A 26091-nucleotide genomic window follows, 5' to 3' on the forward strand; every position below is an offset into this window, starting at 1 on the left:
GGAAGACTTAAACTAACCACGTTTTCATTGCTGCTAGCCGCTGAAATAATGCTGTTTTTGTTGGGTTTACATAACGTTTCTTTTGATTTGACTGCATTCTTCCACTTCTGGCTGTTTTGGTCCAGATGACTAATCTTCGAGGGCCTTTAATTCATTTTTGTAATGAGGCTAAATTTCATTATGGGCGCCTTTTGATGTTCGTGTTGCTTCACAGAGCTGGGTGGAAAAAATAGGGCCTTGGAAAAAGGATGTATGTGGAAATGGGAAATGCAGGACTTTGGGAGTATAGAATTTACTTCACTGAGGCCTGCAGTGACGGGATCTCCAAGAAGAACCTTGATGTTGCACAATCAACCAAAGAAAATGGACCTGGAGATCAGGAAACCAGAGTGATTATAGTTCCAGAGTCAGTTTAGTCAGTTTAGCTTTTATTGCCTAGAAATGTTTAGTTTTGATTGAATTTTTATTAGTTTCAGTCTTTTTAATTATTACTGTAAGAAGGGAATATGTCAGAAGCGAGATTTAGGATAATACAAGTATTACAATAAAACATACATCTTTTTGAAAGCAGTTACAGTAAGTCACAGTCTTGTCTCAATAAACACATCCATCAATGCCTCGTCAGGTAAGCTGTAATAAATGTTATGTAAATGTAAATAAACTAACAGGTGCTAAAGGGCGTTTCTTCCATATTTTTATTTTAGTTTTCCAAGTTCACAAAATGTATTCGGTTATCTTTTCCTCACAAAAGTCTAGTTTTAATTTTAATTTTATTAGAGTTATTTTAGTTTATTTAGTTTTAATTTATAGTTTCATTTTAGTTAACTACAATAACCTTGCATGAAACCAGATTAATAAACTGGAAGATGCTCCAAATGGAAGAGGAGAATTCAGGGACGAATAGTGTATAATCTGATATGTGCAATATTAATATTTAAGGTGATGGATTTTTCAAAGGAAATTACAAAGTGAGAAGTGTTAAAATGTGTATAAAAGAAAGAAACAAACAAAAAAAACTAGCTAAAGCAGCATTTATACTCTCAGATTAAACCAACAAAAAGTCCCCCTAAGAATCAGGCTGCAGATTCAAAGCATCAGCTTAACCGTATCGATCCTCGATTTCCCACCGCACTTGAAAGCAGCACGAAGCGCCCCATCGTGGATAGCAGGTACCTCCACCTGGTGGCCACTGCGTTAACTACAGCCAGGCGGAGCAACCTATCCTTCATTATCGACCAGTCCAGAGAGAAGGAGGACGGAGAGGCAAGCAGTGAAGGCGAACAGATGTGAGCCGGACTACGGGAGGAGAACAAGCTGTAGTAAGAGACGGAGAACCTCTGATTCTGCGAACATGTGGCAACCTGCGTCGGAGCGACTGCAGGTAAGGATGTGAGCGGCTTATGGTCGGTGGGGTGGCAGAAATAAACGGCTCACAGCAGCTACCGAGACCCGCCGTGCTGGTGCCGTGTGCGTGTGTGTCTGCAGCCCAGGCAGAAACGCTCCGTTACAGATGTTCCCTGTGCGCCGTGACGCTTCACCGGGGTGCCAGCAGACTTCAGAAAATGACAGAGACGAGCGTTAAAGCGAGCATTTTTCTGCCCCTGTCTCTGTGTGGTTACCTTTTGCTGCTACGTTTCACGTTACGCAAGCCAGTGGGGTGGCTGGGAAGAGGAGGGGGGAGCAGCGTGCAACAATTTGTGTCTCCACTGCATTCCTGTGCAAACCCACCGCTGGAGAGCCTTTTTTTACCCCCTCCGTATAAAGTCACAGACACGCACTTTGCAGCTGTGTTTGAAATATCCACACGTTGGCCCAGAGGCCAGCTCGATCCAAAATCCACCTTCATTGAGCGCAGGCCTCCTCATCCTCCTGCTGTTGTCACTTTTTTCCGTTCATGCTGCCACATCAGGATGCTTACCCTCTGTCTGAAAGCATCCCGTGATCTGTTAGGGTGTAAAAAAAAAAAGCGACGTGGTTAATGACACGTAGTGTGATATCCACGGGTAAGTCGTGCACCGACCCTGGTTTCACGTCTCCTGCAGACGTAATGTTCTCCAGATGTGTGCCTGTGGACTGCCTGCCAAGTGAACTTGCACAATCCCCTCTCCTGCCCAGGCGTCAAGAAGATGGAATCACAAAGTATTAAAACCGAGAGTTCCGGTGTTTGTAGGGAGTCAGATGTGGGCGCTGTAAATTATCCCCTTAACACACATCTGCCCTCTAGGTGATCCAAACAGGCTGCAGCAGGACGCGGTTTATAAACTGCTATTGATCCGGGCTCGCTGAGCACACTGCGCTGTCGCTTTCGGATAAACTCAGATGTGGTCATGCTCAACAAGTGTCGCAAAGTCACTCTCATACTTTCCATGGCTGGTTGCTCCAGTACGTTTTGGTAGTGTTGCAGCAAGTGAATCATCATTCAGGTCCCTGCCAAACGCAGTGAAAAGAGGGAAAAAAACGGCCACATCAACAGCCCAGATTACAACCAGCAGGTTGTAATCCTTTTAGGTCAAGTTATTTTGTTCATTAATTTCTCAAACTGCTGGCCTACTCCTGGTTTATAGAGTAGAGTGGGCCCCTCCTCAGTTTGGATTCATGGGACAGACACCCTTTAGGCTTAAAGCTCTCCTTTTTGACCGTGAATCCTCCCGTAGTTATGCATTTCTTCTTCTCTTGTCTCTTTTCAGTCCATGTTTGTTTATACACCACTTTGCATTTAATCATTAGCAATCATTAAACTCTAGTTCGCTCTCCTCTAGTGTGTCTTTTGTCCAGTCTTCCTCTCTCTGCTCACTCCTCTTTCCCCTCACCCCCGGCAGATGGCCACTCCTCCCTGAGCCTGGTTCCAGTTTCTTCCTGTTAAAAGGGAGTTCTTTCCTCCCACTGTCTCCAAGTGCTTGCTCATGGGGGTAGGGGGGGATTGGATAAGGCTCACAAGATCCCCAGTCATTTTATGAGATGTTGTATAGGGGGAAATAAAAAGAAGAGCACTTCAATTTGCAGTGTATTGTTGTTGTGTTGGGAAGTGTGTTTTATCAGTTATATTATATCAGGTAAAATATACTCGATGTTAGTGATAGCATTATAAAGTGTTCTAGGGCTAAAACTCTCCACGTCTACTATATGGTCAAAAGTACTGGTTTCATCAACAGGTTACACCTGCAGAAACTGCTTGGCCTTGGAAACCCATGCCACGAAGCTCCCACTGCACCGTTTTTGAGCTGATGTTACTGAGCCAGACCCCCAGGGTTATGTAGTTCCTATGTAGGAACTGTAATTACAAATGGGAAATGGAAAATCAGATAAATCCAACTTGGAGCCTTTTAATGTGAAAGTGGCTGTGCTGTAGGCAAGTACAGAGGCCTCATGCCAGCTAACCGAGCCTTGTTTTCTGGGAAATGTAGAATCCAGGGATGTAATACTGAACTGCTTCAGGGAACAGGTGTAATTAAGGAAATCTTAACTTTGATAACCTGGGCTTAGTCCACATCAGTTTACCGCCTGGAAACCAGCTGTGGCTGGATGCTGATAAAAGAGTAAGGCATGTCTGAAAACTATCAAACGCTCCACGTTTCAGTTGACGACTTTATGAGGAGACTCTTGTTGAGGACAGCAGCCAGGCTGTTCTCTCCTTATGCTAAATAGCAGAAACCTTGCTGTGTATATTAATAAAAAAAAAAAGATATAAAAAAATAATGAATGACCCATACACCAAAAAGTGGTTACTGAACGATAGCAAATACCCACCCATTGCCTGCTTTGTTACCATAGCAACACCATCCTGTAGGCTGGTATCCTTCAGCGCTTTTGAGTCGGGCATGGTGGGGTTTGTACAGTTTAATGTCTCTCTTAGCTGATTTACCGTCGCTTATTATGTCCTGTTTTGTTGTTTTTGTTATTCACATCTGTCCATATTATTCGCACTTGTGCCGTCCTCTGTTGCCATAGCAACGTCTGATGTCTTGCTGCATTTTTTTTTTTTTTTAACGTCTTGCGCCCAGTCGAGAAGAGGAAAAGGGAGAAAAAGAGATGCGTTTATGCGTGTGGTTGAAGAGATATGGGGTTGTGTTGCCACGCTGTGTGCTGATGCTGCATCATGCCTCCCTGTTTTTCTCTCTGTTTGCCCTTTCTACCCCTCGCTGACCACATCCCTCGGTCATTTTCGACGGGCCCTTCCTCCCCAGCCAGAGGCCATGTTGGTTCACCGACAGATTGCACAATATGCAGTGGGCTGGGAACAGCTATGCGTGTGGATGTACGCTCACATGCAGCTTAGGAGGCAGGTTACAAGGCTGTACACATGCACAGCAGCATGCTTCCTTTGTGAAAATCCCTAAGCCTTCCAGACACGCTGTTTTCCGCTGTCAGCAGCTCTTTCTTTAGCCACGGTTTCAACTTTTTGACGCTTTCAAACTTCAGCGTGTGCGACTCTGACAAACAGGGCTGACCAGACGCAAAGATGTTGACCTGACAGTGCAACAGACTGAGGTCAAAAAGAGTCAGAGTCATTCTCTGCATTTCTGTCTCTTTGTCTGAGGTTGCTTTGTAGCCACAGTTAACCCTTGTGTGATGTTCGTATTTTTGTTACTCAGCCAGTGTTCATGGGTCTGGTGGACCCGCTAGAGTTTTGGCTTTCCAAATTAACACTATCAAACAATTTTATGTTAAATTACTCAACAGATGTTTACTTCATCCCAATTACAAGACATATGAACAGCAAACATGGTTAATTTTTTCCCTTTACCTTTGTTAGATCACATTTATGAATTAATGTGCTTCTCGTTTTTCTTTTATATAAAATGTTATAAATAAATCAGTTATAATCAAGTGGAGTGAGTGGAAAGACACAACACATTTACATGTGAAAAAATAATTAATTGTTTAATTTTTCTTTTGAAAAAAACTGAACACGGGTCTCACAGACCCGAACACCATACAAGGGTTAAGTTATAGTTGATGGCACAAGGAGACTGCCCAAAAATTCCCCATAATACCCAAAACCATTTTGTTATCCAGCAGACATTTCCTCAGTGTGCACATTTCACCTATTTGTGTTTTCTTTTGTTTAAAGATTTTAAATCCATTTCAGTTGAATACTTTGTACTGGTCAAAGTGCATTTGTCGCACGGTGTTTAATGTTTCTTTACTTTTACTCATATTTTTGTCTGTTTGAATGCTAACAGACTAGATTAGTAGTTCCCAACATATTTCAGGTGGCGTGCCTGTTTTTAGTTTAATTTGAAGTTGTGTTAATGGGATCTGGGCTGTTTTTAACAGTAATTTACTTTTAGCTTAGCACTTGTTAGCCATGTTTGGCTAACTGCTTAAAACAACCATAAATGCTAGCTTACCATTTCATTCACCTTCTATTTTTTGCTGTTGCTCCCGTTAAAAAATGTCATTAGCTTTATTAGCTCCGCTTAGCTGTTTATTGAAGTTTTGCACATACATGATCACTTTAACCACCTGACATTAACTTGTCTACCATTTTAGATATGTGACCGTCATGGTGACAGTGTAGGGCCCAATCAAGGACCTAGTCACACAGGCCTAGAGACCAGTCTGTGGCTGGTTGCGACTGATTGCTGGAGGTTGATGGCAGAACCAGGGAAAATTATTGCTAAAGCGCCCAGTTACACAGGCATACAGACCTGACATCATGTGAGAACAGTTAACCTTTACATTTAGCAAGTCATTTTAACAGCACAGGGATGTTAAATGCGTAGCCGGGCCCTTCTTTGTAAAGTTCTGTCTATGTTCTCCCTGAGCCTGTGTGGGTTCTCTCTGTGTAATTTGGCTTCGTCCCACAGTCCAAAGACATACATATTAACGGTAATTTATACTTTGGCAATGAATTTAGGTTGAGCCTAAGTTGTAGTTTATGCAAGTGGCCGATGTGGGAATTTATGCCTGTGGGGGCTGTGTCGATGGCGGTGTGTAGCTACATTTCCGGGGGGTGCATGGCAGGTTACGGTGGAGGGAGTCAGAAGGCTGTGCTGTTACAATGTGCCTGTGTTGTGGATTTATCACAGTGGAATAAAACCTCTGTTAGGGTGTTCTGGTGATTCTCACTTGGCTGTGGGTGTGAATGTGAGCTATTGCTTTTCTCTCCCCGGCTCCCTCTCTACCCCCTGGCTACAGTAGAAGTGCTCCCCTGCCAAGTTGTCATTTCTGGCCTTTCTTTTACTTTCTATGTCTCGTTTCACCTGGAAGTAGATCTCCATAGGATTAGGCCTTGAAATGATGTTAAACCAAGACAATAAATATGTATTTTATATAAGCTCCACAGCGATAGAGGTGAAAAAATTCTGGATGAATTTCTTGATGTCATTAAACTTGTCAAGTTAGCAAGTGTTTTTGAAACAATCTCATTGTTAATGATCTGCTGAATTTCTGTTACATGTATCTGTTACTATGTTTTAGAATTTTATTAAAAAAAATAATGAGAAAGTGAACTGATGATAATCAAGTGCATCCCTACGTATTGCTTTAAAGAAATAAATAAAAAGCATTGGGTCAGCAGTGTCTGAGTCTGCTTATTAGCTTTAGCTTGCATGAGCCAAAGATGTAGTGCATACATGTAATATACAGCTCTGTAACGGCTATTGTGACTTATCAAAAGGCAGTTAGTGCCCGTGATGGTTGACCTGTAGCCGAACAACGCACCATGCAGATATTCTTGGCAGCGAGGAGTGTTTTTTATCATTAGCACGTCCCGTTTATGTCCTCTGGCTCTAGACTCTTTAAGATGTCGCAGTGGGTTCGCTGTTTATGTCAAACGGTCGTTGATGTTTTTACTGCCAGCCAGAGAGTCTCCTTCAGGCCTTGAGGTTAGAGTGCTATAATGCCCACTTCCTCCTACAGAAGTAACAGACCAATCGCAACCTTCCGATCACTGACTTTCTCCCTCCTACACGCCTCGGCGCTCCAATCGTGATTGAGAAAAACAGGTTTTCGTCCATGTGCAGACCTCCCACAGTCTACTCGAGGTTGAGCTCATTCGGGCAAATTTCCTCTCATAAACTGCCCCAGGATCAGTGGAGGATGCTGTAAACACACAGAGAGACAGTTTTTTGAATTCTTACCATCCAGGAACTGGAGAAACGCATCCTACGTTTGGCTTTAGGAAGTAACCGCCACATGCTGGCCTACCTGTAGACCACAGCATTGTCCTTTCATAGGTTTACTGGGAAGGATGTGTTTGTGTGTATAAAAGGTGTCTGAGGGACAAACAGGGGTTGGATGGAGGTGGTTTCCAACTCAAGAGTTGCTTAAGGTATAAGCCGCAAGGTTTAAGTGTTTGTGAAAGACTCGCTTAATTGGCTGAGCCTGTTTTGGGAGCAAATTCATTTAATGTGCGACTTTAGCTCATTTCCTGTCTGCTCACAAGAGAAAGACATTTATATAGGTTTTTGTCTCACACTGACAAAATATTTCTGTATGGAATATAGTTTTTGGGGGGTTTCATGTTACTGTGGTAGTCGAAGTTACTGTGTTACTGTTACTGTGTAGGTGAAGGTCTTTCTATGTCTTTCGTGATGAAAAGAAAGAATGAAAGAGAGAGACAAGAAAGTGCCAAGAGCCAAATCAGGGATAGCATAGAGGATAGTTCCTGCTGGAAAAGTTGTAAAGGTGTTTTGAATCTCTATTTGGATGTTTTCTTTCAAACTTTGTGTCATAAATGATTCTGTCATCAGGAAAAGCACCTGTTAGTCTTGAGAACACGCTGTTTTTGCCTCACCTGGCTCCCGGTCGATATACGTAGAGTAGGACTAGGTACTGAAACCCAGTAAAATTGGTAGGATTAAGAAATACGATTTATTATTGGTACTTAAAGGTCAATTTCTCACATTTTATCTGACCAGATTTCATGATTTTTTGATATTCCTTATCCAAAATAAAGTTCTCGCTGGGCTTTGTGAAGATGGTGTCGAGAATTAAATGCTCCGAAGTGTGGTTCTACTTTGTTAGAGTCAGTGCTGACAGTGCTCATTGCCACAAATGCAACAAGTCTTTGGCTTGTAAAGGTGGAAACACGAGAAATCTAGCTCGTAGTTCATCTGTCATTGCTCCACGTATGTTATGCTAGCAGCACGGAACACACACGTAAGCGTTGTAGTTCTTTTTTTCTCAAATATGAATGTTGGTTAATGATTAAAAGTGAATGTTAGCAAGAGGACTGTTACCAGTGAGTGTATTCAGTCTGAATACATGGTTTAAATGTCCCAGTTCCAGCTTCAGATCACTCGTTGAGGTGAAACTGAGGATATGACACAGTAAATGTTGTCAGAAAATGGTAAATGGTCTGTATTTATATAGCGCTTTACTAGTCCCTAAGGACCCCAAAGCGCTTTACATATCCAGTCATCCACGCACACATTCACACACTGGTGATGGCAAGCTACATTGTAGCCACAGCCACCCTGGGGCGCACTGACAGAGGCGAGGCTGCTGGACACTGGCGCCACCGGGCCCTCTGACCACCACCAGTAGGCAATGGGTGAAGTGTCTCGCCCAAGGACACAACGACCGAGACTGTCCAAGCCGGGGCTCGAACCGGCAACCTTCCGATTATAAGGCGAACTCCCAACTCTTGAGCCACGATCGCCCAAGAAAAGGTCCTTAACATCTGTTCAAGGTGAAGGTTTTAGTTCTTACACACTGGATACATATGGATTTCATTCATATTGGATGATTTAATAAATATTAATGCATTATATTTTATTTTTTATATTTCATCATTAACCAGACCAGTAAGAAGCATAGCTAACAGCTTTGCTGTTAATGCTAAATGGCTAGCTAGCATTACCTAGCATGCCTTTCCTTTATCATGATTTTTTAAATTTCATAAGTTGAGTGCTATAATTTTGAATGTTTGGATTATTAATAGTTACCTTGGTTAGTTACATTAGGACTGTAGGACAGATGCACAGTTAATACAGGTTCTCCCTATAAATACAGAGGCCACAAACTTAACTTTAGCCTCCTTAAAAAGCCACAGTGATGTTTTTGTCTGTTTACAAGTACAACATCTTAAAAATACAGCTACAATTTGAAAAAAACTCTTATGGTTAGGAACAAATTAAGGTCGACTTTGGCAACAATAACTGGCAGACAAAATACATGTTCCTGCCAGTGTTTCTTACTGTGCACCGGTCATAGGTTACGGGTAAAAAAAATAATTAAAAAATAATGTGACAGCAAGCAATCGTAGATGTAAATGATCAAAGTTAAGAAATAAATAAACATCATAAATGGGATTTTCAAAGATTTTGTGGCGAATAAGAGCATGTGCTTTTGTTGCTGCTAACATACTTGTAATTCATTTTTAGGTTATACTAAATACTATCTATTTGTACATCAAGCTTTGTCACCTAGTATACGAGGACCAGACATCAGTGCGACCCTTGCTTATCTTTCCAGTTTCCTACAGTTTGATGGTGCTTTCCTAATTGGTTCATGGCCAGAAGTGTTTCTAATTCTGGATCGTGTCAGGCTTAATGATCACATGCGGAGCTGTGTATTCGCTTTAAAAAAATAAAAGTTCTGCAACAGAACAGTTTAACAAACAATGATGGCCTCCTCTCTTGTTCTTTATCAGCGCCACACACATGTTGAGCAGCTGGCGCACTGCTGTCTGCGCTCCTTTTTTTCTTCAGGCTCTCCACATGTGTGTCTGTGTTTGTGGATGCCGATGCGTATGACACAGACTGATGTTGTTGACTCGTATTATCTTGAGGTCTTGTGTTACAAGACTTCTAACCATACTTAACATAACTAACCAGTCTCGGTTGATTTCTTGGGATGAGCCAGTAGCCATTTGTGTATCTGGGGGGTTAGGTGGATTTTTATCAGTGCTTTTTGGACAAGGACATCTGTCTGCAGGGCTTAACATTATTTCCAGCTGTTTCGTAAACTTTTGTCATAATCCCATCCCCGTAACCCTGACTTTATGCGTCTCAGTGGGTGTGCCCGAGTGCCTGTTTTCACCCTGTTATGCAGTGACTCACCATGATATTGACCTGAGAGCCTCTTTTCTCTAAGAATGCTCCCTCAGAGGGCCAAAAGTTGAACTTACCATCTGTGATCTGTTAAACTCATCACTGTAGGAGGCAAACTGCACTCCCCAAAACTCCCTGTGACTTAATGTCTTGTGGTTGTGATTGTTCAAGTGATGTCTTACATTTGCATATTTTAAATGCACAATTCCAAATCATTTAGTATTAGAGACTCTTTAAGAAATTAGCACTTGTCTAGATAGCACTTGTGATTTCCAGCAGTAATCAGAGTCGTTGTTGGAGAGCAGTCATTCAGAATATATTGGCTGCACTGGGTCAGTTTGACTAAGATCCAGATCTTAATATTCAAGATTAATTTTAGTGTCATTCAAAACTATTCACAGGAGAGGTCCACAGCAGAACAGCGTGATTTTGTAATAGGGAAAAATACTACAAAAACTCACAAACTGACATAATAATAATCATGTAAACAGTCTCTAAATGACCATGAATACATTCTCACAAGACACTTCATTAGGTACACCTTGCTAGTACTAGGTTGGACCTACTTTTGCCTTCAGAACAATTTCTAGGTGAACTGTAGGAATGTTAAATTGGTGTTTTTTAGAAAGTCACATGTAACATAATTTGATGGGACGGATTCTGTTGTGTCAACCATTTGACTATTCCACAATCTGATTAGATCACTGAAAGAAAGCAGGGCAAGATCCTCAGAGCCAGTCAACTCTAGTACCAGGTAGGACCCACTTTTACCTTCAGAACTGCCTTCAGTGCCATTGATTCAAGAAGGTGCTGGAGACATTCCTTAGAGATTTTGGTCATATTGACATGAGAGCATCACACAGTTGTGCAGTTTTGTTGGCGACACATCCATGATGTGAATCTCCTGTTCACACATCCCAAAGGTGCTCAATTAGATGGAGACCTGGTGAATGTGTAGGCCATCTGAGTACAGTGTGAAATAGTGCTCAGTGGCACTAAGGGCCCACAGTGTGCCAAGAAAATATCCCCCACACAGGGCAGGATTCACCCATGCTTTCATTATGTTTATGCCAAATTCTGACCCTACCATCCGAATGTCACAGCATAAATCGAGACTCATCAGACTAGACAACATTTTTCCAATCTTCTCAGTTCTCATAGGTGAGCCTATGTTAATTGTTGGCAGTTCACACTGACTCACCAAGATTGTCGCATCAGTTTCCTGTTCTTACCCGACAGCAGTGGCGCCCAGTATGGTCCTCTGCTGCTATAGCTCATCTGCGTCAAAGTTGGATGTGCTATGTGTTCAGGGATACTTTTCTGCACATCTTTACCGTAGTGAGTTGTTATTAGAGTTACTAATTGCAGGTCTGGCCATTCTGCTCTGACCTTTGGCATCAACGAGGCATTTTCATCCAGAGAACTGCTGCTCTTTGGTTGTTTTCGCTTTTCTGGACTATTCTCCGTCAACCCTAAAGATGCTTGTGTGGGGAAATCTCAGTAGATCATCAGCCTGTTTGGTACCAACAACCACGCCACGTTCAAGTCACTTAAATCACCTTTCGTTCCCATTCTGATGCTCATTTTGAACTTGAGCAGGTCATCTTGATTATGTCTACAGGCCTAAATACATTGAGTTGCTGCCACATGGAAATTAGATATTAGTTGAACAGGTGTATCTAACAAAGTGGCTGGTGAGTATATTGCTCACACTCTGATAGTATAAAAACTAACACTCTCTTTTTGTGAGTGTAAATGAGCGGATGCATTGCTCGCCATCAACTACTTATTGTTGCTTTTAGCATTAAAGTAATAACGCTAAATGTGAACATTTCCAGCCATGAAGGCAAATATCACAACTTGCGTGCAAAAGACCAAATCATTTCACAAGATTAACGATTAGAACGAGCATTTAATAAGTCATGAACTAGAAATGCCAACTGAAAACCTGAAGTTATCCATCATATGATAAATCTTGTGCTTTAGGGATTTCTTCCAAATCCTTTATAAATGTATGTGCATGCTTTCATTTAACATTAATGCTTTAAATCTGGTGCTCCGGGGATGCACTCTGCTAACAAGTTTCATACCGGGCTGTCACGCCATCTTCATCATATGGCACATCGTAGCACAATGACAAGTACAAATGTGTTTCTTCTCCCGAAACGACGAAATAAGAAGCGGTAAAGTTGCTGTGTAGTTGCATTAACTAGTATTTTTGAAGTTTTAGAAGTTATGGCTCCTGTATACTCCAGAACAAACCTTTGGAGTGAATGTTAGAAACAAGGCAGACTCAAGCTGGACATTTATCCAAGTGTCTTGAATGATGGCACAGGGTATCGTAACTATTCTTTTGGGGTCTTTGGCGACTTGCAGCAATATACTGATTATCACTAAATGCTTAAATTAGAACTATCCCGATGGCAGAGCATCGCTAGTATATTAGGAGCCTGCTAAAATTCATTTAGGGTGGAAAAAAACCAGATCGATATTCAGCATGTGGAGGCTTTTGCTGAAGCCAAACATTTAAACACTAAGTATGGAGGTCAGGCACTTTGGTGATTGCTCAAGTGTTTACAGGATCCTCGCCTTATCCCAACTCACAACTGACTGTGCCCACACTGTCTGGCGCTGGAGGCCGAACACTTTTGTGGCTCCAAGTTAAAGTCAGAAATAGAATCAATAACTTGATGAGGAGACAGTTGGGACTTGAGAAATAACAAAAACATTAAGATACTGTGAAAATATTGTGAATAGAATTCCAGCATTGCTCCACAAGCAGCCCGCCGCATGTGGAAAAGTAATGGAGGAAAAAAAGCTTTCCCATTTCCTCCAGTAGTACGAAGCACCTCGCTGTGAACTGATAAGTATAAAACATGTACGTACATGTATAAAGCAAAGTTTTTTTGTTTTTTTCGCTTCTTTTATATACCTGCTTAAGCCTTGTGCACTTGGTGGGGGGTGCAGGAGTCATGGCACCCCCTCATCTCACTCCGTACGGAGGCCAACCACAGGAATGCAAGTCACCGTCAGGAAGCAGTAAAGTGCTGACGCGGAGGTCAGCGAGCGTTTACACACATGTGGCTTTACTTTCACAACTCCACCATTCTTCTTCTCCTTCATCTCCACGCCATATCTTTCTCCTTACCCCCGTCCCGCCTGCCGCTTCCTTCTCTTTATTATTCCTTTTCTCAGCATGAAGGTCCACTACGGTGAGTTAGAGGTTGGGGGTTACACTGTAGGGCGTCAGCACAGGATTAGGCGTTTCATAACAGAATGCTATAACAAGTCACAGACAGATATATTTTAAAACCCTTAAAACGATGGCAGCAGAAGACCCACTCAGGCGGGAAAGTGTTAATATAACCATAAACACTAACAATCAGATAGCGAAGCAGTGTTTAAATTCAAACGTTGATTCAGGATGTTCTGCTTGGCCTTATAAAGGCAACAGTGAAGATTGATGATAGATCGTATTGGCAGCATCGGCTGTTTTCATCGCTTGAAAATGTTGACCATCTGTTGCAGGAGAAAATGGCTTTCATGCAGTCCAACGTGGAAAACAGCTTTCAGCGCCACTGAATGCAAGACAAAGTATTGGAGAGCATTTGTTAAAGTGATCTGTACTTAACAAGAAACTCCAGTTTGTTTTTGGTGGTGCGCTCACAATAGCATCGATTGTATTGTGTAACCTAGAAGATTTGAGATTAAATGAAATTCTGAAGTACCGCTCGACTGTGACGAAACAGTCACGATTCTGAGAAATGTTTTATTCATGGACGTATTGCTGTAAATCAAGTGCAGACATTCAGGGTCCCCACATACTGAATTCCAGTGTCCGACCTGTTGATTATGATTTTCATCAGCTGCTGCCATGGTGGTTGGGATTTCTAGTGTAGGAAATGCAGGATCTGTCTCTGGAATCACAGTCAATCTTCTATACATAGTTTTTGCAAAGTAATGGATAGTTTTTCTAATAGGATCCACTGCAGAGCCACTTAGTTTGTTAAAACTGTTACCAAAGCGTAGAGTATGGCAGTGCACCAATTGATCCTTCTCTACAGCAACCCAGGCGGTCGATGGCAGGTTATGCAAACTTAGAACAGAGGTAAATTTTAATTATGAAACAAACTAACTAGCCAATCTGAACTAATTACCCCTAATTAGCTAATTAGCTAATTAGCTAATGAGCCCTTCTCGCGTGTAGTTAGCAGTCCTTAGCAGGGATATCACAACCTTAACACCGCTACGCAGGAAAACACTTAATGCAATTTTCGAAATCATCCTCCAACAACAGAGGTAACAGCAAAGTCATGTCTCGAAAAAGTGAACTTTTCCACTAATTCTCCCAATTCAATGAGATTTTACAAAATAAGCATTAAAGATTAAAGAGGTTTTACTCATTTTACCAATGCTTTAGCTGTTTTCTTTACAGATCGTGAAGGTAAAATGTTTCAATGCAGTGGATGAACATGCTAGCAGTTTGTAGCTAGCAGTTTCGTTTAAGTTGTGTATAACTGTTTATCGCAAAAAGCTACCTTGTTAGTCCCTGACAAGATCGATTTATATGAAGCCTGCTAATATGGATTTGGCAAGAAATGTCATTTTCAGGCCTTAATTCACCGATTGATGGAGCCAGAAAAATAATTGAGGTCAGGCTGCAGACACCGTTGCCCAGCAGGTGTGCTGTTTTCCCCTTAGTTCAGAAAATCGTGATTTAATTAGCTGCTCAATTTTGTTTTGATGGTGTCTAAAAATACCAGAAATTCTAACAGGCACGCTGCACATGGCCAGACGGGCCGTGTGGTTCTGCACGGCTTCAGGAAACACTTGCCGTGCACTGTAGTATGAGAGCAGGCAGCCCCTCTTGTTTTGACGGGGACAGAGAGGGCAGGGCTTCCTTCGTCTGCTCCTCACATTCCTCTCGGAGCAGACTAAATCTCTCACAGCCATCTCACTTCGAGCCTTCATCTTCCCTTTTCACCACCGAGATGTGTTTTCTATCAGTTGGAGTGGGCTCCTGTGTAAATATAAAAGCCTTGAAAGTCCTTTGACCCCTTGAGCCTGTTCCATACTTTCCTTTGCAGGACATGAGGTACACGTCTGCACACAAAATGCTGAAGTTTCTGGGGGTTGTTTTTTCTTCATACAGCAGTGTTGACAAGGAAACTTAATGCTGAACCACAGCCATAATTAGCTTTTTGCTGTTTGGTACAGATTGCATATTTGCCTAAAGCACACTGTGTATATATCTTTCTTTCTCCATCAGCACTTTCAGACCATGCTGAAGACCAAGCTGAATGTGCTGACGCTGAGAAAGGAGCCGCTGCCCACGGTGATCTTCCACGAGCCCGAGGCCATTGAGCTCTGCTCTACCACACCGCATGCAAAGAGCAGGACCCACGCTGGATACAAGGTAGGGGGTCACATGAACCTAATAATCCTCAAATCCAGTCCTGAACACTAAATCTGTAATAGCATTATTAGAGCCTTAATCCAAATGTTTTTCCTTTTCTTTTTGGTCACAAGTTTAATTAACTTGCACCGTGGATTTCCCAGCACAGAGTTTTTAAAGTTTTAACTTTTCTGTCTGAGCCACATACTTGAGAAATATTGAATGTCTGTGTGGGCACACACATACGTGCGTCCTGGCATGAATGTGTCCCCCCCCTCCCGGCTCTACTAAGTGTTAGATGTAGGGTTTCTAACTGTGATCCAACTCACAGCCCATATTCTCTTTTCTCTGTCCTGAAAACAGAAAGCAAACAGGGCTACAGATTAAAATAGCAGCCAGGCTCTGTTATTACACACAACACTTCTAACCCACTAACTGTGTCTTTGTGTATTTGCCTCCCTTGTGCCGCAGCACTGTAAGCCTAACAAATAAACTGAAATCATCGTGGAAGGCAACTTCAAGTGGTGGTGGTGGGGCATTAGGGTTTTATTTTGCATGTCTGATGTTGTTTTTGGTCTCTAATGCTGTGTCATTAACAAGCATGTTGGAAACGGAGGTTTTTCTAACTTCGCTAAACTAAAACAAACCTTTCGTATCTGGCAGCTGACATTAAAGAACATTCCTGCCAAAAACAACCGACGTGGAACACACAGTCCCAGCTCTTGTTGATATTTGTATTTGTTGGATCAGCGTACAGAACAGCGAACATGAACACACGCAGACTCATGCAGATGCACTCGTACTAAATGCATATACGTCTGTGGGGAGAAAAACATCTCAAAAGCAGCTACGAGGGCCAAAAGTGCTGAGTCCTCTTTGGCACTTCCCAAAAGCTCCAGAAGTTGAAGTGAAAGTCAGTAAGAGGACCTTTGCTGGCAGAGCAGAGCAGTTTGGTCTAGCTAGAAGAGACACAAGTTACCCAGCAGCGTTTCCACTGGCTCATATTGAGGTACAGGTGGGAGAAGGCCTCTTATGTGACTCAACATCATATGCTAGGAAGTTAATAAAATCAAACCTAATGCTGTGGAATTTACATAACTTTTATCCAGTATCCAGTCATGCATGACTGGGGCTCTCTGGTAACCACCGGTTGCTTGGTAAAAATATTATCGAGCTGGTTGCCAAGCGGTTGCTAGCTGTTGCTTGGTGAAATTGGCAGCAAAGAAGGGGCTGGACCAAAACCCTTCTTACAGTTACTTTGTTTGCCTACAGCTTGCTGCAGTTAGCTGCATTTTGAATTAAAAACATGCTGTTGTGTCTGCAAACTCCTTTTGAATATGTTGGTCTAGATTGCATTCAACTTTTCAAGTTTCAAGTTACTGCTTGGTGGCTAGTTAGCAATTGTTTGCAAACAAATTGGCAACTTCAGTGCAAACTACAGGTGAACATGGCAAATTGCTAGAAACCAAATCAGTCATAAGGAAGTTTTGAGGGTGGCACCCTCTTTGTGACAGTGGTGGTGCTTTACAAAAGGCCGGAGGCAGAGCTGGAGATGGCAGAATTGAAGACGCAGATTTTCATTGGGAGTAAACGCTATGGATGGAATTACAAATGAGTACATCAGAGGGACAGATCAGGTTGGACAGTTTTGGACACAAAGTTAGAGAAGCAAGGCTGAGATTGCTGGGACATGTGCAGAGGAAGGACAGTGGATATGTTGGATAAAGGCAGGAGGAAAAGAGGAAGACCTCAGAGAAGATTCACGGATGTAGTGAAGAAGACATGCAGAGGGTTGTTGTGACAAATGCAGTGTCACAAGTTACTGAGTCATCAGGATACTGGTGTTTCGCGTGTTACAGTTAATTTCCACTCACTTATTGTTTGTAATTACCAGTACATACACACATAAATAATTTCCTTCATCTGTCTGTCTGAGACTTCTTCAGATGTGAGTCTGCCTCGCTGCCTGCATCTGTTGGCTTCCGTAACTTCCTGTCTGAGTCACTACCTGCCTGTCTGCTAATCTGTCAGCCCACCTCTGCTTTTTGGATTCCTTGCCATCCTTCCTGCAGAATATTATAGCATTTATTATCCCCACGGAGTGTTTTACGTTGCCTTCCGTGAACGTCTTATTTCACCCTCACTCTCTCCTCTCACATTCTCCGGCCGTGCACCCAATTTACAGACAGACAGGCAGGAAGGCTGGCTGAGGACTGCTGTTCCTCTGCCAAAGCTAGCAGCTAGCGAGCATGAAAGGCCACCTCTCATTGCCCCGCTTTCCCCGCCGCTGTCAAAGCGCTCCACTTCACATCCACTGACAACGTGTGCAATGTACTTTGCAGCCATGCCAGCTTCATCACCACACTTCATGGCAATTGTGAAATTACTCTGGAGTCCGCTTAAAAAAACAATATAATTTTGTTGTGTTTGAACTTAATTTGTTCTCTTCACCTAAGAGTAGAAAGTAGCTTTTGAGAGTTGCCTGGCCGGGACCCCGAGGAGTAGGGCTGAACGATTATGGAAAATAATCTAATTGCGATTTTTTGCCCCAATATTGCGATTGCGATGCGATATGCGATTATTTTTTAAGGTCTTTGTCTTCTGTATTATTAAACAAAGACAAGCAATACATCATATAGTATGGCCAATACTATATTACATTAATTTTAAACTGTTCTTTCCTGGAAGACAGACCTCTGTTATGATGACATGAGGTGATGCATGAATTGATGACTGACATTTTTATTTAACTTCTTCAATCACAACAGTATATTTGAACATACACAATAGTTTATTTTTAGCTTACAAACATCTGAGCATAAAGTGCTGGCAAGGAACCCTGGTGTAAACATTAAAATGAAAGTCAGTACAATGTGCAGATTGCAGAAATATACATAAACAAAATCAGTGGCTTTACCACACTCAGTTTTTCGACATCTGTGAACTACTAGACAGTCATTCAATTAAAAAATAATATTAAATAAATAAAACTAATAAATAAAAAATACACACATCTTACTGATCTCTGCAGTCAGTAACATTACACATAAAGTGCAAACATAATAGCAATTGTATAAACACAAATTGGACGGTCTAGCCTTCTGATTAGCGTCACCGCTGTCTCGGTGGAGTTTAATAAACTCGGCCGTCTGCTTCTTGCTATCTAAAATATAACCAGACACTGGTGTAAATTCTCGACTGTCTCATACTTCTGTTTAATAAGTTTTCTGTTTGACGTTTAGTCAGCTGTGTGAAAACCAAGGAGGAACCCACCCGGGGGATTAATAAAGTTTTATTTTATCTAATCTAATAACTTTAATCTCAGCCAAACCGATTTACTCACGAACAAACAAAACACTGAAAAAAGCCCAACAATAACATTTTTAGGTTGTCTAAGTGACTTATATATTACGTTTAACCCGAGCAGCGAAACTCCGCGGTGATCTGAAAATGATGTGCCGGGAGTTGTGCCGTTCTCGGCCGCATCAGTAACCCTCGAGCTCCCGGCTAGCTGTCGAGCTGGTGGGTAGCAGACGCCTCTGAAAACGTCGAAGCACTTTTGCAAATATGGGATATCTTGATGAACCGAGCAGATATTTGATGTTTACACAACTACTTTCTCGCCTGAAAATATGTTAAAAGTTTATTTTGTGACCCAGAAAGATTAGTATGAGTAATTTTAAAACTTAGTAGCGGCCGCCATTGTTGGAAACTGGAGTTTGGCTGGGCCGCGCTATGAATTCTGGGATATGGTAGTAATTTGGACAGCCTTCGGCGCGTCGCTGTGACGTAATCGGTCTACAAATGCGGCCTCAGGAGGATGCAGCCCATGAATTTGGACATGTCCAGAGTAATATCGCAGCCTTTGCGGTTAGAAAATTGCACTTGATCATGTCGCGATATTATCGCAAATGCGATATATCGTTCAGCCCTACCGAGGAGTCAAACTGGCTTTTAGAAAAAGTGGGATTTTGGATGTGGCTATGAGGCACGAGCGCACAAGTCTCCAATTCAGACCCACCTTACGTATTTAACAGCCCAGCAGTGAGACAGACAGTGTGCAGTCTGTATAAGTGTTAACGTGAATGTCAAATGAAGGCTAATTACCCATCATTCACTGCTTTAAATTATATTTGTCCTGAAGACAAGAAGAGCAGAGCAGGAAAAAAATGAATCTGGGAACCTCTGGGAAATTGAACACTATATCAACGAGCAAATTCATTCAGCTTATGTTAGCCTGTCTGTCCAAAGGCAACAAAATCCTGCTAACAATATATCTAAGGTTTGCAACTTACCATATTATATTTCATTTGTTGGGGGAAAAGTGCAGAAATGAGATGTTTTGGATTTGCTTCTGTAGTGCACCAAAAGGCACGGGGCATTCAGGCTCGCTGTAACACCGTAACATTGCTCTGTATTGACATCACTATGCTATGTTATCAGCTACTTCTGCTAGTCATAATTCCCCTCTGTCACTGACGTCATTCACGTCAGCAGCCCGTGCAATGCAGGCTGGTCCTACCATGCCTTTATCTAATCTGTTAGGCAGAGAGCCTTTTTGTCTGTCTCCATACTTGATATTCTGATGTCAGATTGTGCGCTGGATGCGCTGTCACTCCTCCTCCCAGAACAGAACATGCAGTGATGACATTTAAATCGTTTTTACCATGCAGTTGAGACGACTGGTGCTTCCAGCTGCCTGCGCTGTGGAATGTGCCAGCAGATTTGTATCAGCGTTTCTGGCATTTATGTGTATTTGTGTGTTCGTAGCTCGAAGCATCAGAATCACTGATGTGCAAACATTCCCGGGTTGTTTCATCCTCGTTTTAAAATTCAGCGATTGGTTTTCAGACCTCACTGAAAGGACAAGAGATGTTGATGAGAGCAGTATTCATGCTTCTGTTTAAAATTTAGCTTTACTCTGACCACCGAGAAACTGGAACTGTTGTAGAGAATAAGCTGAATTCACTCAAGTCCATGTCTTTATAAACTGCTAGTGGTGACAGTAGATGGTATAATTTGGCAATGAAATGAGAAGGTGCCAACATTTTATCACCATTTAATGAACATTACCTAAAACAACTATTAACTAAATGTGTGTGTGTATTTGCCAAGTTTCAAAGATCTTTCAATTTAGAGAAAGTGCTGTTTTGCTACTAGTTTAATTACTTTTAAGTTCTTTATTGTTGTTCAGTGAGAGAAAGCTAGTCTGTATTTGGGCTAACCAGTGCATTAAAGTCTGGTTCACTCTCCGAGGTGAAAACGTGGAGTACAACGGACACGCTGGTCCACTGTGTGGAAAAACCCCCCAAAACAACAGTGATTTGTACAAGGACCCATTGGAACACCTGCCAGTTTTTCCCATTTCAACCCCAGCCTATAAAGGATCAGTTACCTGTGTCACACACGTGACAGCCAGATCCAGGAAGTTAAAACTGTGATGACGCATGGCACATGTCCATAGTTATAACTATAGTCATAACTAACCCTGTACTTTTGTTACCACGTCTGGAATTACTGCTATTCTTATGCTACACACCGGCAAATAACTCACGAATTGCCGCTTTGTAACCATATATGTTTCGATCGTTACCAGTGAAAGCGCTTTGAAATCAGATTGTGCTTTTTGATAAACCCTGTATATTTCTTTATTTTAAATAAATAAAGAAATATAGACAAGCAGAATAAAGAATATTCTGCTTGTCGATTATTTTTATGTGAGCAGAAGTTAGTAAAGAATTGGGACAGAGGAGTTAAGTTATTCAGGCGTGTTACCTCTGCTAGCATCGCGACCAAATACTGTCTGTGGCCATGTTTTATTTTATTTGTTTCCCTGTGTCACCCACTTGATAGTCATTTAATGAAAGCAGGGAGGGAGCTTTTGTCATTTGCATACAATACTACACCCTTGGTTTTCAATGCATACAGCTACTGAGTACTGATCCAATACAAGTGTTACAGCTTCATCATCATCATTCATTATTTGAGGAGGAAACGGGTTATTCATGTGTCAGGTAATGACTTTTTTGCGAGTACTATTGTCAGTGTAGTTGTACATAGTTGAATGGTGAGAAGTATATGCGTACAGTTTAGATAAGTTCCACCTTGCTCCATCTTTGGACTATCGAGAGTCTTGTGCTGCAGTAGGCTGTACGTAAGTGAGAGTGAATGAAAAAGCTCCTTTCATTTACACCAAAGGGCTTCTGTCTTGGCACTGAACCAGTCAGAGTAATTTCTTTTTTTTCCTTTTTTTTTTGGGCTGATACATACCACATCATCTCCCAACACAAACAAGCAAAAAACACACAGCGCTTTGAATCGGGATAAAAAAAAGAAGCTGATCCATCTTCGCGTGCCGTGACTAGCACAGCCAGCTGGACTGTGCTGATTCAATACATTTAGAGGAATTTTAACAACCACTTCAGGAATGCTGAATTCGCAAGCAGTGGATTCCCAGTCTTGTTGGAGACACAGAGGCTTTACAGAGGGAGACACCTTCTACTGTCAACAGTTGCATAGTTGTGCAAAGCTAAAGGATATACAGTACCACTTTGGTGTCAGTAAATATCTTTATCATACTGATGTAAATATTTTGGGCCAGTACAGTACTGAATATTTGACAACAGTGTGTAACTGATATTATTTCCCTTAAATGCAAACCAATGTATGACTGCTGATGAAAACAAATGAAAGGACAAACCTGAACCTTTGAAAGAAGGAATGCTTTCGGGAACAATGGCATTCCATCTCTCAAGTAAAGATTAGACTTATACTTTATGTTGGTTCGGGACATTTTCCCTTCACAAGTGTTGTTTTTTCTGCAGTTCTTTTTCAAATTACCTGCTAGTTTTCTTTCATCCATAGATAATAGCAGGTATTTTGCTAACTCTTGGCAGCCAACATTCAAACACCACCGCCAGAAACAAATCTGAAATGTTTCCAGATAGCCGGTGATTGTGGCGTGAACAAAAACAATTACATTTTCATGCCGATATTCTATCTTTTATCATTTGGAAAAGATTGTAACATTTGGATGGAGCAAACTACAACCAGCTGGGTTCGTGGGGGGACTGTGTGTTTAGTCTGCACCACCTGTTTGCCCTTGGACCGGTTTCTGAGAAGGTGGCTTAAATGCAGAAATGACAAGCTCCAGAAGTGCTCCTGACCTGCCTTCACATCACAGTCTGTTCCCAAAGCTGATCCATCAAGACCAAACAGCTACTCTCAACAACCGCGTCTGTGTTCTGGTCTCAAACTCGCTTCCTTGTCCTCTCAGCTCCTTCCTCTTTCTTCCTCCATGGTCCCAAAGGGAACGTCTGTAGGGACAGGTATCTCTTTATCGAGTCCTCCCTCATCTTTCTCTCATACTACCCGCTCTTCTCTTTTCATCCTTTTAGATCCTTTCTCTAGTGAAGGCCGAACCGGCTGTGGCTCCAGCGGCACTAGCTCTACACCTTTCATCCACACAGACATGCGTGTGTGCTTACACACGAATAACGACTCACACTGAGATAGACAGGCGCAGACAGGATGTTCCCGTCTCTTCCCACCGGCTCACTTGCTGGGCTGCGGATGTTTTTTCAGTCCCCCTCTGTGTGTCCCTTGCTTTCTTCTACCCTTTTTTGCATTCACTCAGCTGTTATTAATAAACTTCTCTTTTCTGTCTTTGCATGTCTGTTTGTTCTTTACCCTACCACAGTTGTGGCTTTCATTGCATTGTTGTGCTTGGATCCACTGATTCATTCAAAATGGGAAATGTCAGAAACAGTTTGTGGTGCCGTGCTACACGATTTAATGTGTTTGCATGCATGTTCTCCGCAGTGCTCTATGATTTTAATTAGTAAGAGATGCTGAGTCCTTTGTAGTGTTGTAAACACAATAGGGTAACACCTACAGTTTTTATGCTCATTTTCCGATTTATTAAGTCTACCTCAACCAGTCCTCAGAAATTTCGCTCCATTGATGAGAATCACCCGTTCCACCACATCCCAAAGGTGCTCTGTTGGACTGATATCTGGTGACTGTGGAGGACATCTCTCCAGTGAACTCTGAGGGCGTGAGTGTTGTCCTCAGTGATAGGTGGCGCCACTTGGACAAAACCTCCACATCAGCGCTGGTATGGGAGGAGAAGAAGTCAACACTAGAAGCAGAGGAGTCTCAGACGGTTTTTTTTATAAAGTTCTGGAAAGAACAGCGATTGGCTTATTATGATGTATTCCGTTTCAAGTCAGAACTTCCGAGTTTCCTGTTGGAATTTTTCAACTGGAATGTTCCCTCAAGTCAGACATCCAGCTAGAAAAGCCCCATCAACTCCTGCGTAACAGTCCAGGCTGGCGATAGTGGACATAAGCAGTAGTACAACAGCAAAAATTGTAACAATATACTGTATTGATACAGCAAATAACCACTGCAAATTTTTTTGTGTGATGATGCTTTATGAATACAGGAGTACCAACTTTTGATATTAAATAAATTCAAATACTCTGAAGACGGGGTCTCATCTCATTCGTCACCATTCTGAGATAACATTGGTCGATTGTTATCTCGAATCAGCTCAACTGAAAAACAAAAAAACAGCTATTGTGCTAGTTTGCTAGAGATCCATGAATGGGTCAAACTTGCTATCGATCAAAACAAGTCTGACTTTACTGGAATGTGCTCAGCGTGCTAGCTCTGACTTCCAAGGCAAATGAAATGCAGTATTGGTTAGGACTGACCTTATGTTTCTTACTAGAATTTTTTGCTGTACCATTTTAGCTCTTTTTCTTTTGTCAGTTTAACACCTAGCTTACAAGCTAAATGGGGGTGTCCAAATTCATAGGCTGCATCCTCCTGAGGCCGCATTTGTAGTCCGATTACGTCACAGCAACGTGATGAAGGCTGTCCAAATTTGTAGACTCCTCCAAATGCAGCCGACAAATGTGCTCCTTTTCCCCAGATTTGAAGGATGGGTCGGGTATATCCTTTGTGGCCCACCATATCCCAGAATTCATAGCATGGCCCAGCCATGTCCAGTTTCCAACAATGGCAGCAGCTACTTACGGGGAGATCATGGCTCAAGAGTTGGCAGTTCGTCTTGTAATCGGAAGGTTGCTGGTTTGAGCTCCGACAGTCTCGGTCGTTGTGTCCTTGGGCAAGACACTTCACCCGTTGCCTACTGGTGGTGGTCAGAGGGCCCGGTGACGCCAGTGTCCGGCAGCCTCGCCTCTGTCAGTGCGTCCCAGGGCAGCTGTGGCTGCAATGTAGCTTGCCATCACTAGTGTGTGAATGTCGGTGTGAATGGGTGAATGACTGAATTTAGTGTAAAGCGCTTTGGGGTCCATGGGGACTAAGTAAAGCGCTATACAAATACAGGCCATTTTTACCATTTACTTACTCTTTCCAGGTCGCAAAATAAACTTTTAACGTACTTTCAGGCGAGAATGTAGCTGTGTAAACTTCAAATATCTGCCCGGTTTATCAAGATATAACATATTTGCAAAAGCGCTCCAACATTGTCTGTTACCCACCAGCTCGATAGCTAGCCGGGACGAGAACAGCAAACTCCCGGCAAACCCCCCGTGGTCTTTTGCTACTCAAGTTAAACATCATATATAAGTCACTTAGATAACTTAAAAATGTTATTGTTTGGCTTTTTTCAGTGTGTTATTTGTTCGTGAGTAAATCGGTTTGGGTGAGATTACAGCTGAATACACAGAAGTGTGAGATGATCGAGAATTTACGCCAGTGTCCTGTTATATTTTACATAGCAAGGAGCAGACGGCTGAGTTTATTAAACTCCACCAAGACAGCTGGTGAGACAAATCTGAAGGCTAGACTGTCCAATGTCACAGCTGCTCACTTCTGGCCTACCCGGCCTGTGGAGGACCCGGCCCATGTAGACCGCAAAGGCCGGGTCCTCAGGAGGATGCAGCCTATGAATTTGGACACCCCCATGTGCGCATTTGAGCAAAGCTAGCTGTTCCCCTGTTTTCAGTGTTTGAGTCATTCAAAGTTACCCATCTGGTGGCAGGAGCTTCAAGCATAAACTACAGACGTCTGAGTGGTGTCAGTCTAATTTAACTCTTTGACCTAATGTGGATTCTACCTCGAGTTTTTTTTTTACACTAGAAGCAGCCAAGCTAGCAGTGCTACCAGAAACTAGCCAACGAACACTCCAACTGCCTCAGATGATCATGAAGCCCATCGGTGCTGCCATTATCCTCACCATTCTTCGAACAAAGCTGGACTATAAAGTGACATCATATCTGCTGGTGCAAGTTGTTGCTGTGCACCTCTCGATTTAGATTTTTATGACCTCGCACGTTGCACCTTGAATGATAACAACAGAAGCACTGAGATTCAGCTATTTTGCAGAGGGAGACTTTCTGGGGAAAAGAATAAAAAAAATCTGCGATTTCTTTGTTTTTGGTTTTGCACTGATGTGCAAGATTTTGTCTCAGTGGCGCCACCTATGGTTCAGGAGAATACTGCAACAGGAACTCGAACCCTCTGCGCTAACATAAATGGTATGAAACTGTGCAAAGCAACGACTGGGGCTCTTGCAGTCTTGCAGGTGGCAGAAGGCATTTGAGATTCTCGCAGTGTACAGTAAGAGAAATGGAGAGTGAGAGAATAGAAAAGGACAATGGGTTAAACCAGAGTTGGTAATAGCAGCCACATGTCGGCACACATGCAAATGTTTAACCACGCTCC

At 42.3% G+C, this 26091-nt stretch overlaps 1 protein-coding gene across 1 annotated transcript in view; it reads left to right on the forward strand.

Annotated features, from left to right (window-relative positions):
- The first annotated feature begins 1169 nt into the window (after positions 1-1169).
- pid1 (phosphotyrosine interaction domain containing 1) overlaps positions 1170-26091 on the forward strand; it is a 34835-nt gene continuing 9913 nt past the window's right edge. Inside the window, exons 1-2 of the mRNA XM_004561401.6 lie at positions 1170-1381; positions 15271-15417. Of these exons, the coding sequence (XP_004561458.1) occupies positions 1352-1381; positions 15271-15417 (177 nt within the window). The 5' untranslated portion in view covers positions 1170-1351. The remainder of the gene's footprint in view (positions 1382-15270; positions 15418-26091) is intronic.

The sequence above is a fragment of the Maylandia zebra genome, linkage group LG14, assembly GCF_041146795.1.
Source record: "Maylandia zebra isolate NMK-2024a linkage group LG14, Mzebra_GT3a, whole genome shotgun sequence".
Taxonomy (NCBI): domain Eukaryota; kingdom Metazoa; phylum Chordata; class Actinopteri; order Cichliformes; family Cichlidae; genus Maylandia; species Maylandia zebra.